Source organism: Hyla sarda, chromosome 2 (genome assembly GCF_029499605.1).
Source record: "Hyla sarda isolate aHylSar1 chromosome 2, aHylSar1.hap1, whole genome shotgun sequence".
NCBI lineage: Eukaryota > Metazoa > Chordata > Amphibia > Anura > Hylidae > Hyla > Hyla sarda.
In genome coordinates this window covers 338,086,070-338,099,604 of record NC_079190.1, presented here as the reverse complement: position 1 = coordinate 338,099,604, position 13,535 = coordinate 338,086,070, and the positions used below count along the sequence as shown (strand labels likewise).

Here is a 13,535-nt window from a genome sequence, read left to right as displayed (position 1 = left end):
CTATTGCCTGATCGCTGGTTGGGCTTTGTATAGGCAGTCCGCGATTGCATCTGTTCTCTGCCCATCCTCATATTTTTTAGTTGCAGTACGGACCTCGTCTGGCCAGTTCACACCCCCTAGCGTGATTGGCTGCTATGCGTCATGTGACCACATGCATAGTGATGCGTCCGTGGTTACTGACAATACTGGGAGACAGCGTATACCGATCGCAGAGATCTCTCTATTGCTAGCTCATGTTCTATCTGTTTACTAACATGCAGTGTCCGGAGTCTCGCTTTCAGCCACTACTACTGGGATGCGGTAGTAGAGGCTGATGTAATGTTTTATGTTGGATGCTTTTCAGTTATTTACATGTGTTCAACTTTCCATATTGAACTTTAATGTTTCTATGCTGTAAAAAGTCTACTATGCAGTCGGTATGGTCACGTTATGTAGAGATGACTAGTATCATACATACGCCAATAGCTGTCATACTTTTATACACAATCATTGTTACAGAATACATGCTCGTAGCTTTATCGTACATGGGCTCATAGTTCACTGTACTTAATCTCATAGTTTTCTGTACCTGCGCTCATTACTTATACGGTTTCATTTCGCTTGTAGCCCCATATGGCACATACGCTCGTAGCTCTACCCTTCATATTCTATACGTTCGCTCGCAACTTTTTCATACGCTTGTAGCATTCACACATACATACGCTCGTTGTTTTCATATTGTACTATTGTAGCACACATACATTTGTATTATTGATACTGTTCATACGCTTGTATTATTGATACTGTTCATACGCTTGTATTATTATACGGTACATCCGCTTGTAACTTCCTTACTGGATACATGCTAGTAGTTTTTTCACGGTGCACGCGTTGGTATCATTCGGACTGTACATACGCTTGTGACTCAATAACTAAACCCCAAGGCCGAAGCCCGGGGTGTAAACCCCTATTGCTTACCCCTTAAAAATTAACTTTTATTAATATTGGTTAAAATGTAGTTCCCACAACAAAATGATTAAAACTGACAACCATGTGATCCAAATATATCAGTGGGTGCATCTATAGGATCAATGTCCTCTCAGGTACTAGGTAGCCCTGCAGTGGCTGCCTGTTCAAGGGATCACTCTGGTGTCGCTTAAAACATACACACAATTGCCGCCTCTACATGTTTCGCCGCCTCCGCGGCTTTCTGAAGAGGAAATGGTGGCAATGGCAGCTGCCAAAATGGCGGAGGGGGTATATATAACCCATCCCTCAGATGTCATCAATATGGGCCCAGTCATGTTCTCCAATGTAGTCCATTGTAACAAACATTGCCACTAGGGCAACCAATAAAATGTAACTTGTAATCAGCACCATCTGTGTGCGAAAATCATTCACCAATGCGGGACCTGAATTACCTAATCCGACGGTCCCGCGTCATACTCCATCATCAATTGATGTCAGCACTTACTACCGACATCATCAGGATGCGCGGCGCATGTCAGAAGCCGTCTACGGAGAACTTCAAACATCCGCCGGCCTGCTGGGATCAGCTGCGCCTGCGCTAATGTCTCCACAGATATTCTCAAATAGTGGCCGCGCATGCGCTAAAACTTAGAAAAAAACACAGTGACTTGATGCTCTCTCATAGTTAGCAAATACATGATTCTAAATGCCCTCAATCTAACCCTTAGCCTTATATATAAGATACATAACGACCAGCTCTTTAAGGTAACAGTATATAGCTGTCAAGAGAAGAAAAAAAGAGAAAAGGGGGAGGAAGGGGGGCATATAATCATTTATCTCATCGTTTAGTAACCTTGTTACAATATTCCCATTCAAAACATAAAAGATATAAGACAAATGGGATGAATTAACAGAGTACAACGGGGTTGGTGAAAGAAAGGGAGAAATAGAGGAGTGGGGTATATAGTCATTTCACATTAGGCATATAACCTTCTTATAATGTGCCAACTTGGAACACAATAAGTAGCGCAATAAAGATTCCAACTATTCCTCAAGGAATATGGACTAACATCTAAACAAAAAGGGGGGGTTATGACGGGACTGCCGATACAAAATAAAATAAAATTATTTTTATTAGGTCAGTTGCCAACCGGCTGCTACCAAAAATTAGTAAATATAACTTGGGGAAATTGATAATATGCACTTATTAGAAAATATTTATAAGAAAGCTGCGAAAGAAAAGCCTTCATTCAGGCCCAACGGTGACTGACTACGTAGTCGCCAAATCCATCTCGCCTCTTCTTGTAAGAGGCGAGTATCTATGTTTCCTTTTCGGGGTCCTAATTTCAATTGGCAAAGACCAGCAAATTTTAGATCCTCCAATCTCCCATTATGTATTGCGAGCATGTGCCTCGCCAGGGGAGTATCCTTACCCGTTCTAATATTGCTTAAGTGTTGTGAGATCCTCTTCCTTAGTTCTTGGGTTGTTTTTCCCACATAGATTTTGGGACATGTGCATTTGGCCACATAGATGACATTATGTGAGCTACAGTTGATGAACTGCCTAATTTGATAGGTACGGTCATCCACCGGATTAGTTATTTCTTTAGTCTTTTGAACATGACGGCATAGGTTACAGTGGCCACAAGTATACATACCCACTGTCCTAGTTTGTAGCCAACTTTCCTTATTGGCTGTGGTTCTGAGATGACTATGTACCAATTGATCTTTAAGGTTAGGACCTTTGCGGAATGTCACACTCGGGGTCTTGCCTATGACTGGCAAGAGATCCATGTCTCTTGCCAGTAAATGCCAATGTCGTTTAAGGACAGCCATAACTTGATCTGTATGGCCATCGTAAGTACCAATGCATCTGACTTTTTTTGAGGTATCGACTACCCTTGTTTCTGTTAGTAGTCGATTCCTTTCTGAGTGACAAGCTCTGTAATAGGCTCTCTTCAGATGCTTACGGGGATAACCCCTCTGTCTGAATCGATTAAACAGGTTCGAACTCTCCTGTTGGAAGCTGGTTTCTTCAGAACAGTTCCTCCTTGCCCTGAGATACTGACCAACCGGGATACTCTTTTTAAGAGACCCCGGGTGCCAGCTATCCCAGTGCAGGAGAGAATTAGTAGAGGTGGGCTTGCGATAAATATCCGTCTGGATATGGTTCCATATGGCTGTCCTTAAACGACATTGGCATTTACTGGCAAGAGACATGGATCTCTTGCCAGTCATAGGCAAGACCCCGAGCGTGACATTCCGCAAAGGTCCTAACCTTAAAGATCAATTGGTACATAGTCATCTCAGAACCACAGCCAATAAGGAAAGTTGGCTACAAACTAGGACAGTGGGTATGTATACTTGTGGCCACTGTAACCTATGCCGTCATGTTCAAAAGACTAAAGAAATAACTAATCCAGTGGATGACCGTACCTATCAAATTAGGCAGTTCATCAACTGTAGCTCACATAATGTCATCTATGTGGCCAAATGCACATGTCCCAAAATCTATGTGGGAAAAACAACCCAAGAACTAAGGAAGAGGATCTCACAACACTTAAGCAATATTAGAACGGGTAAGGATACTCCCCTGGCGAGGCACATGCTCGCAATACATAATGGGAGATTGGAGGATCTAAAATTTGCTGGTCTTTGCCAATTGAAATTAGGACCCCGAAAAGGAAACATAGATACTCGCCTCTTACAAGAAGAGGCGAGATGGATTTGGCGACTACGTAGTCAGTCACCGTTGGGCCTGAATGAAGGCTTTTCTTTCGCAGCTTTCTTATAAATATTTTCTAATAAGTGCATATTATCAATTTCCCCAAGTTATATTTACTAATTTTTGGTAGCAGCCGGTTGGCAACTGACCTAATAAAAATAATTTTATTTTATTTTGTATCGGCAGTCCCGTCATAACCCCCCCTTTTTGTTTAGATGTTAGTCCATATTCCTTGAGGAATAGTTGGAATCTTTATTGCGCTACTTATTGTGTTCCAAGTTGGCACATTATAAGGAGGTTATATGCCTAATGTGAAATGACTATATACCCCACTCCTCTATTTCTCCCTTTCTTTCACCAACCCCGTTGTACTCTGTTTATTCATCCCATTTGTCTTATATCTTTTATGTTTTGAATGGGAATATTGTAACAAGGTTACTAAACGATGAGATAAATGATTATATGCCCCCCTTCCTCCCCCTTTTCTCTTTTTTTCTTCTCTTGACAGCTATATACTGTTACCTTAAAGAGCTGGTCGTTATGTATCTTATATATAAGGCTAAGGGTTAGATTGAGGGCATTTAGAATCATGTATTTGCTAACTATGAGAGAGCATCAAGTCACTGTGTTTTTTTCTAAGTTTTAGCGCATGCGCGGCCACTATTTGAGAATATCTGTGGAGACATTAGCGCAGGCGCAGCTGATCCCAGCAGGCCGGCGGATGTTTGAAGTTCTCCGTAGACGGCTTCTGACATGCGCCGCGCATCCTGATGATGTCGGTAGTAAGTGCTGACATCAATTGATGACGGAGTATGACGTGGGACCGTCGGATTAGGTAATTCAGGTCCCGCATTGGTGAATGATTTTCGCACACAGATGGTGCTGATTACAAGTTACATTTTATTGGTTGCCCTAGTGGCAATGTTTGTTACAATGGACTACATTGGAGAACATGACTGGGCCCATATTGATGACATCTGAGGGATGGGTTATATATACCCCCTCCGCCATTTTGGCAGCTGCCATTGCCACCATTGCCTCTTGAGAAAGCCGCGGAGGCGGCGAAACATGTAGAGGCGGCAATTGTGTGTATGTTTTAAGCGACACCAGAGTGATCCCTTGAACAGGCAGCCACTGCAGGGCTACCTAGTACCTGAGAGGACATTGATCCTATAGATGAACCCACTGATATATTTGGATCACATGGTTGTCAGTTTTAATCGTTTTGTTGTGGGAACTACATTTTAACCAATATTAATAAAAGTTAATTTTTAAGGGGTAAGCAATAGGGGTTTACACCCCGGGCTTCGGCCTTGGGGTTTAGTTATTGAGTCTGATTTTGGCCCCTTACTACCCTAGGGTAGTTTTTTCCATATACATACGCTTATACCATTCATACTGTTCATACGCTATTAGTCGTTATACGGTACATACACTGGTACCATTATGCTGTACATACGCTAGTAGTTACACTGTAAATACGTTTGTGTCATTTCACAGAGCATACTGTATACTATATACACGTTGGTAGCTTTATTATACATATGCTCGTAGCTTCCATACTGTACATATACTGATAGCTTTCAGACTGTACATATGTTCTTAGCCCTTATATTATACATATGCACGTACGTCTCATACTGCACATGGCAATAATTATTCTATTACGGTACATACGCTGGCATTATTTATACTGCATATACGCTAGTAGCATTTATTGCACATATGCTCGTTTCTACGCATGTAGCGTTTACTGTACATACGCTGGTAGTATATTTGTTTATACACAACATTTTTTGTACATAGTTTCACACTGTACAGCTCATAAATTTTGCACATACTCAGCATCCTTACCATTCGTACTGCAGGTATGATCATAGCATTCATACTGTACATGCACTAAATCTTAACTATAGTAGGCATACAATCGTAGTTTATTTCATGCATTTATTCACAGTTTTACCTTGTGCTTAGCTTCACACATGTCCTGTTCATTGCGTTCATGTGTACCTAGCATACCTTTATAGTGTTTATCTGGTGCACACATTAGAGCTGGGCGGTATAACCAAAAATGTGTTTCACAGTATTTTTGTAAATTATGGCGGTTCCACGGTATTTAACGATATTACCCCAGCCCCCAAAATAATGTGGCCCGTGGGCGCTGCTTCTCTCTGGCCGGCTTCTTACAAGACAGTGCGCTCAGCCTATCACCGGCCAAGGCGGGACATCGTTGCGGCCATTGATCGGCTGATGGCTATGTGACGTTCCCATCCCCAGGAAGCAGCAATAGCAGCGGAGGGACTGTGAGGCTGGCTCCGGAGCAAACGGGGGAACTTAGGAAGGTGAGTTTAAAGTTTATTTTGTTTATTTTTGAAGCCCGCGCTCAGGATAGTACAGTACAGCGCAGTGGCTGATAATTATTTGGGGGGGGGGGGGGGGGGGAGAAGCGGCGCTCGCGGGACACATATGATTAGTTCATCTGCCCAAAATTAATAAGATCCATATGACTAGAAAATAATCATGAAATAATATACTTTATTATACAAGAAAATTCATATATGACATACAATTGATAATCCCATCCTCCCCATAAAAAAAAACACATACAAATAAGACAATATTAAAATAATGGATGGGGGAACATCCTGGACAAGCTAAGTAATGATGGTTCTCAATCCGCACTCACAGAGATATATATGTTTCTAAGCACCTCACAAAATTGGAAAGACACTATCTCAATATTGCAATTTGCCCCCAGTGAGAATGTAATGAATCACTCTAATGTATGGATCCAATATAGTTAATAATATTAGTATGCTGCTTCTATAAACAAATAAATCAATAATCAAATGACCACTGAAACTATGATAAAGTGGCTAGTGCATAAAAGACGTTGCAGCATAGTTATAGGGCATAGTGCAAAGCAGGACATAACAATCTTACATGGTACAGATAAAATATACCATACCAATGAATATTATGTGTACAGGGTATGCTCCAGGATGTCCCCCCACCTCACACTTTTGCCAAGCTTCCTCTAGCCGTGCTGCGGCTGATCATTCATTCGACGGGGGGGGGGGGGGGGGGGGGATTCAACCGGTATTGCGGTACGGGAAAAATTCATATCATGCAGGGAAAAAATTTCGGAATTCGGTATGAACTGGTATACCGCCCACCACTAGCGCACATTTCTTAGCATCAGTACATTATAGTATTATTTGGTTTCATGAGGTTCAGCATTCTGTACATTTGGTTATGGAATAGGCTGTCTCTATGTCTGCGCATACTATGGTAGCATTTTATGTGCGTCATACGTTCATGGCATTCATACTGCTTATACGCTCATGGCCTTCATACCGATCATATGCTCATAGTATTCACACTGTTCATACGCCCACTGGTTCTATTGTTTATATGCCCATGGCGTTTTGCACCATAGATCACAACTTATACTGGTCATACGCTCACGGCGGTAACACTGTTGCATACGCACATGGCTGTTTATACTGTTCATAAGCTCATGGTTTCATAGTAGTCATATGCTCATGGCAGTTACACTTGTTCTTGGCATTATCACCACATTTATTAGGCATACTGTTTCATACGCCATTAGCATCTTCATGGTCATTCGCTCATAGCGTGCACACGGTTCTTACGCTCATTATAGTTTTACTGTTCATACGCTAATGGCATTTATACTGTTCATACGCTCATTTACACGGACCATACGATCTTGGCGTTTACATAATGTCGTCAACATTCATACTGTTCCTACACTCATAGTATTCATACTGCTTGGTTCTTATGTTCTTAGTTCTTACGGTTTCTTATGCTCATGGTACTACTATTCATAAGTTAATTGTGTTCACATGCTCATGGCTTTGGTGCTGCATGTACGTTTGTGGCATTCTGTCCGTGTGCCTATGGCGTTTGTGCTGCCCGGACGCTCATACATGCTCATAGTATCACTATGCACAGTGATCGGCATCTATGCTCTGTATACATTCACATACTTTATAATGTTCATATGCTCATTGCATTAAACGGCACATATGCTCGTAGTTATACTATGCACACGCTATAGTATTTATACAGTACATATGGTCATAGTTTATACGGTACTTTCACGCATCTCGGTACACATGTCCTTAGCGTTATATGGTACATACGCTCATAGCATTTATACTATGTTATAGGCTCATAGTATTCATGGTACACAACTGCATAGCATTCTCTCCGGGCATACATTCATAAAAAATAAAAAAATTTATAACACTATACTGTAAAGTTGTGATAGCTTTTACGTTGTGTTACACTGTGCAGTCAGACACAGCATTTACTGTACAGCTGGTAGATCATACAAGTTACTGTAGTAGTTGCACCACATGGTAGTCACTAAGTCAGTATCACGGTCACATATCCGCACTGTACATTGAAATCTGATATTCAGCCTCTACCTTTTAATCCTTGTGTCCAAGTACACGCACCATGTTATTGTCGCAGACACGTCTCCAGCAAGTAACATCTTGACACATAAGCGGTTTTCCAACATATTTGCCATGTCTACAGGGGGACTTGCAGTGCACAGTTGTTGTTACTGACACTTTTCAGAGCAACACCATCTCGACACATAGCCGTACAATCTTCATACCTGCCACATCTGCAGGGGGATGCACTGCTTTGTTGTTGGTCACCCGACACATCTTCAGATCAACGGCACCACGACATACAGGCGGTTGTATACCCCTCATGCCTGCCATGTCTGCAGGGGGATACACTGCAAAGTTTTTGCTACTGACACATTTTTTCTGAGCAACAACATCACGACACACAGTAGACCCGTCATTGCCTCGTCTGCAGAGGGATGCACGGCACAGTTGTTGCTGACACATCTTTAGAGCAACAACATCACGACATGCAGATGGTTGTTTTCCCGTTATGCCTGCCTCGTCTGCAGGGGGAGGCACCACACAGGTTATTGTTACTGACACATCTTCAGAGCAATAACATTTCGACATATAGGTGGTCGTTTACCCGTTATGCCTGCACGTCAACAGGGGGAGGCACCACGTAGGTTATTGTTACTGACATGTCTTTAGAGCAATAACATTACGACACATAGGTGGTTTTTTTACCCATTATGCCTGCCACGTCTGCAGGTAGAGGCAGCATGTAGGTATTGTTATTGACATGTCATTAGAGCAATAACTTTACGACACATAGGTGGTTGTTTACCCATTATGCCTGCCACGTCTGCAGGGGGAGGCACCTCACAGGTTATTGTTACTGATGCGGCTTCAGAGCAATAACTTTACGACACATAGGTGGTTGTGTATTCTACCATGAATGCCACATCTCCAAGGGGAGGCCCCGAACGCAAGTTTTAAGCCTTGTTATGGCTGTATTTGTGTGAGGGGCGGGAGTATCTCCGCCCCCCCCCCCCCCCCGGACTTCTATGCGGGGCATTAGGAAGTTGTTGGTAGGGCCGGGGGTATATAAATGCCCCTGCTCCTACGGGCGGGGCGTACGAGATGTTTTGCGGACCCCTCCCAACCCTCCCCTCTCTTCAGTTTATCCACTACAGGGTATGCCCACTAAAAACGTGCTGTTATTGGGCACAAATCTGACCGCTTTGTTAAAGTTTAAATGTTTCCATGACAGGTAGGAATGTAACGTTGTAATCACGAGCACGAGTGTGAAGCCCCGAACACAAATATGGGTTGAATACAAGCTCCTAGGGGGAGATTTATCAAAACCTGTCCAGAGGAAAGGTTGCCCAGTTGCCAATAGCAACCAATCAGCTTGCTGCTTTCATTTTTAACAAGGCCTCTGCAAAATGAAAGAAGCAGTCTGATTGGTTGGATTACTAGTTTTTCCTCTGTGCACAAAGTACTGATTTAAGTACTGATCCATTCAGAGCTGGGGCAAGGAGACTGGGCTATTGTTTTTTTTTTTTTTATAAACTTTTCCATAAATCTCTATTGGCCCTCTCATAGACAAAAAATAATTATAGTTATCCAATATTTTCTAAAAAATAGTATGGTGCTGTAGCCAGGGGAAAATTAAAAACAAAACAAACTTACCTTGCCCTGGTCCCCCGCTGCTGTCCTGCTGCTTCCGTTTGCCTCTATCCAGAGTAGGACCAGCCAGCTCAGACTGTCACTGACCACAGCGGTGTCCAATCTTAGCCACTGCTCGGCAGAGTGGACATGTCCTATAAAAGTGCTCATCTTGGAAACATCTTTTTTTGTGCTTGCTGCTTTTGTAGCATTTTTTGAACCTTTTTTGGTTGCATTTTTGTCTGTTTGTTCACTTACAAGAAATTCTTTGCTCATGTGATATATGGATTTCCCATAAAGAATATGAAACCACTCTATATCCTCTATGATTTAACAGTATCTATGTAAGACTTCAAAGCTCATAAACCTATTCACTGTATTTTCCCAGGCTATCACTGATGGAGTCAGTAATCTGATGTAGCATGAACTGTTTTCCCTAGTGAAACAGCCGAATATCCATATGTATAACATAGACATACAACTACATTAGAGCTTGACAAATTTGTTATGAATCAAAGGTGCCAGCAAAAAAAGTTAGTAGCCAGAATGCCGCAAGTCACGTAAAGTGACCTTACACAACAGGATGTTATGTGGTTAAATATGATCCGTCATTAGTGTCCCCTCATCTCCCCCTTATATGCCATAGTCATTACTATCCCCTCATCTCCCCCGTGTGTCAGTCATTGTTGTCCCCTTATCTCCCCACTGTTATTCAATTATTACTGTCCCCTCATCTTCCCCTTGTGAGTCACAGTCATAAATGTCCTCTTATCCTATAAAACAAAACAGTTTTACGTACATCTGCCTCCATTCCCACGCTGATCACCCATTTTGCTTCTGATGTTTAGCATCAGATGTCAACAGTCGGTGCTCTGGTGTCTTGTGACTGGTACAGCCAATCAGCAGCCTTGGTGGTGATGCTCGGTACTCCTGAGTACGGAGCGTCACTGCCATGGCTGCTGATTGGCGGTGACGATCTCCTGCTGTCCGCTGCTCATGTAACACAGCAGCTACTGCAGAAGTGATGCAGAAGTAATAAAACTGTTTTTTTTTTTTGTTTGTTTTGTTTTTTAAGATGGACAATCCTTATTGGAAAGGACTGATAAAAACCTTGGTGCCACCATAAAATTCTTAGTTGCGATGGCGACCTCATTCCCAGGATAATTCCCAGGGTATAATTCTGGAATTTACTGCATAATGTTATACATTGAACTGAATAATAAAACAACGTAGTGTCGAGCAGTATAGTTAGTTAGCTCCCTCTAGTGGTGGTGCAGTTGCAAACATCTGCAATTTTATTATTTAAAGGGGTACTTCGGTGGAAAACAATTTTTAATCCTTTAACTTAATCATTTCAGTACTTATCAGCTGCTGTATGCTCCAGAGGAAGTTGAGTTGTTCTTTTCAGTCTGACCACAGTGCTCTCTGCTGACACCTCTGTCTGTGTCAGGAACTGTCCAGAGTAGAAGCAAATTCCTATAGCAAATTTCTACTCTGGACAGTTCCTGACATTAAAAATATCAATCCTTCCATTACTTATCAGCTGCTGTATGCTTCACAGGAAGTTCTTTTCTTTTTGGATTTCTTTTCAATCTGACCACAGTGCTCTCTGCTGACACCTCTATCCATATCTCGAACTGTCCAGAGCAGGAGAGGTTTGCTATGGGGATTTGCTCCTACTCTGGACAGTTCCTGACATGGACAGAGGTTTCAGCAGAGAGCACCGTGGTCAGACAGAAAAGAACAACTCAACTTCTACTGTAGTATACAGTTATCACAACAGTTATATTTTGCTAGTGCCATTTTCTTTTCTGTATAGACATAACATTCCCTATATCATTATGGGGGGAGGGGGCTGTAAATAGTTCCATGAAAACAAGAAATATCCATTGTTTTCTCAGCAGTTTTTCATTCCATCCAGGTATGAACGCTTGGAAGAGCAGCTGAATGACCTGACAGAGCTTCATCAGAATGAAATGACATTGCTTAAGCAGGAGCTGGCCAGCATGGAGGAGAAAGTTGCCTATCAATCATATGAGCGGGCTAGGGACATTCAGGTACAAAAATTAGTTATAAAGTGAATTGTGACCTCTTTGAGAAGACCATCATATACTGTTCATACCGGTGACTTTGTTTAGGAGGACTACACCTCTTCTCAACCTTTTTAAGCCAAGTTCTCCTTTAGTGACAAGAAGATAAGGCTCTGCACACATAAATAATGCAGCGCTTCAAAATCATATAGAGGCCTTTGATGACTGTTGTATGACTGATCCGGCATGGTATCATAGCTTTTACTTAGAAGAAGGTAATGATTTTTTCCTGGATGCCCTGCCCAATTTAGAGAGTACATAAAGGACATGCCCCTAGCTGACAGCATGAGAATTATTACATTTGACCCCCTTAAAGGGTAGCTCCCACCATCCTATTTTTTTTCTGTCCCTGCCTATTGCCAATCTATCCCTAACCCCCTCCCTGCTTTTAATTTTTATTTTTACTATATTAAAAATGCCTTTTGTCTGCCTGGCAGTGTGCTCACTACCAGGCAGACTTCCCCAGCAGGCACCACGTCACTGATGCCTGCTGGGGGGGGACTTCCGCCCTTAGTTCATCTACACAGGGTGCCTCCAGCTATTTCACCACTACAACTCCCAGCTTGTCCTGACATCTACTGGCTGTCAGGGCATGCTGGGAGTTGTAGTATTGAAACAGCTGGAGGCACCTTGTGTAGATAAACTATTAGTTAGTTACATGCGGCGCTACGGCGCTAGCCCGCCCCCTCCTTCTCCCAATCCCCCCACCCCCGGCATACCCCGTTCCCTCCATCATAAACACCCCCCCCCCCCCCCCTCGCATACCCCGTTCCCTCCACCACAAACCCCCCTCCCGCATACCCCGTTCCCTCATTACACTTACTGCAGAGTCCGGCAGTGGGCGTGCAGGGACAGCGGCGGCGATGTGCGGGAGGAGTGGCGGGAGGAGTGGCCTCCCAGCCAGTGGCCGGGGAGCCAATGCGCTCGCTCCCTGCCTGTCTGATTGTCAGGCAGGGAGCGAGTGCAGCCTAACTGAAAAAGGATTGATTGCCAGGCCAAAATCAGTCCTTTTTCAGGCGTGACGTCACGCCAGGCTGCAGACAGCCACTAGGAGGGAGACCTCCAGCTGTTACCTACTTAACCCTCGCCCCCCTATTACAACTCTAATAAAACTTACTATTTATTAATAACTTACTCAGGGTGGGTTCACACTACGTTTTGATGATACGGTCACGGTACAGTCCCGTTTCCCAGCAGGACCAGGCCCCAATCTCATTCATTTGAATGAGCCGACCAGAGTCATATAGTGACTCCGGTCAGCTCATTTATGCCCCGTATCCAGTTTTCTGACCGGACCTAAAACCGTGGTATATTGCGGTTTTAGGTCTGATTAGAAAACCCGGATATGGGGCAAAAATTTGCCGACCGGAGTCACTATCTGACTCCGGTCGCCTCATTCAAATGAATGAGATCGGGGCCGGGTCATCAAAACGTAGTGTAAACCCACCCTAAGATTGTACGAAAAACTGACCCGAAATAGATCTACAACACATAACTTCCTACCAACAAAAAAAGATTTGCCACACAACATATACCCAAGTACCATTATGTCATAGAGTCTAGGCCACTGCATAAATCGGTACTATGTTGCTTATGCTGTGTCATAAATCACTACATCAAAGAACGGGTGCATGCCCTGCTAGGATTTATGTCATGTATATTATGATGGAATCCTTCCCATATATGCAGTTATCAACCTAAATATTAATTTAT

General features: G+C 43.0%; 1 protein-coding gene across 4 annotated transcripts in view; it reads left to right on the top strand.

Annotated features, from left to right (window-relative positions):
* Positions 1 to 13,535, top strand: part of TMCC2 (transmembrane and coiled-coil domain family 2) — an 85,970-nt gene that overhangs the window by 69,540 nt on the left and 2,895 nt on the right. For all 4 annotated transcript variants that reach the window (XM_056558073.1, XM_056558072.1, XM_056558071.1 and 1 more), the window contains one exon: positions 11,654 to 11,789. In XM_056558073.1, the coding sequence (XP_056414048.1) occupies positions 11,654 to 11,789 (136 nt within the window). The remainder of the gene's footprint in view (positions 1 to 11,653; positions 11,790 to 13,535) is intronic.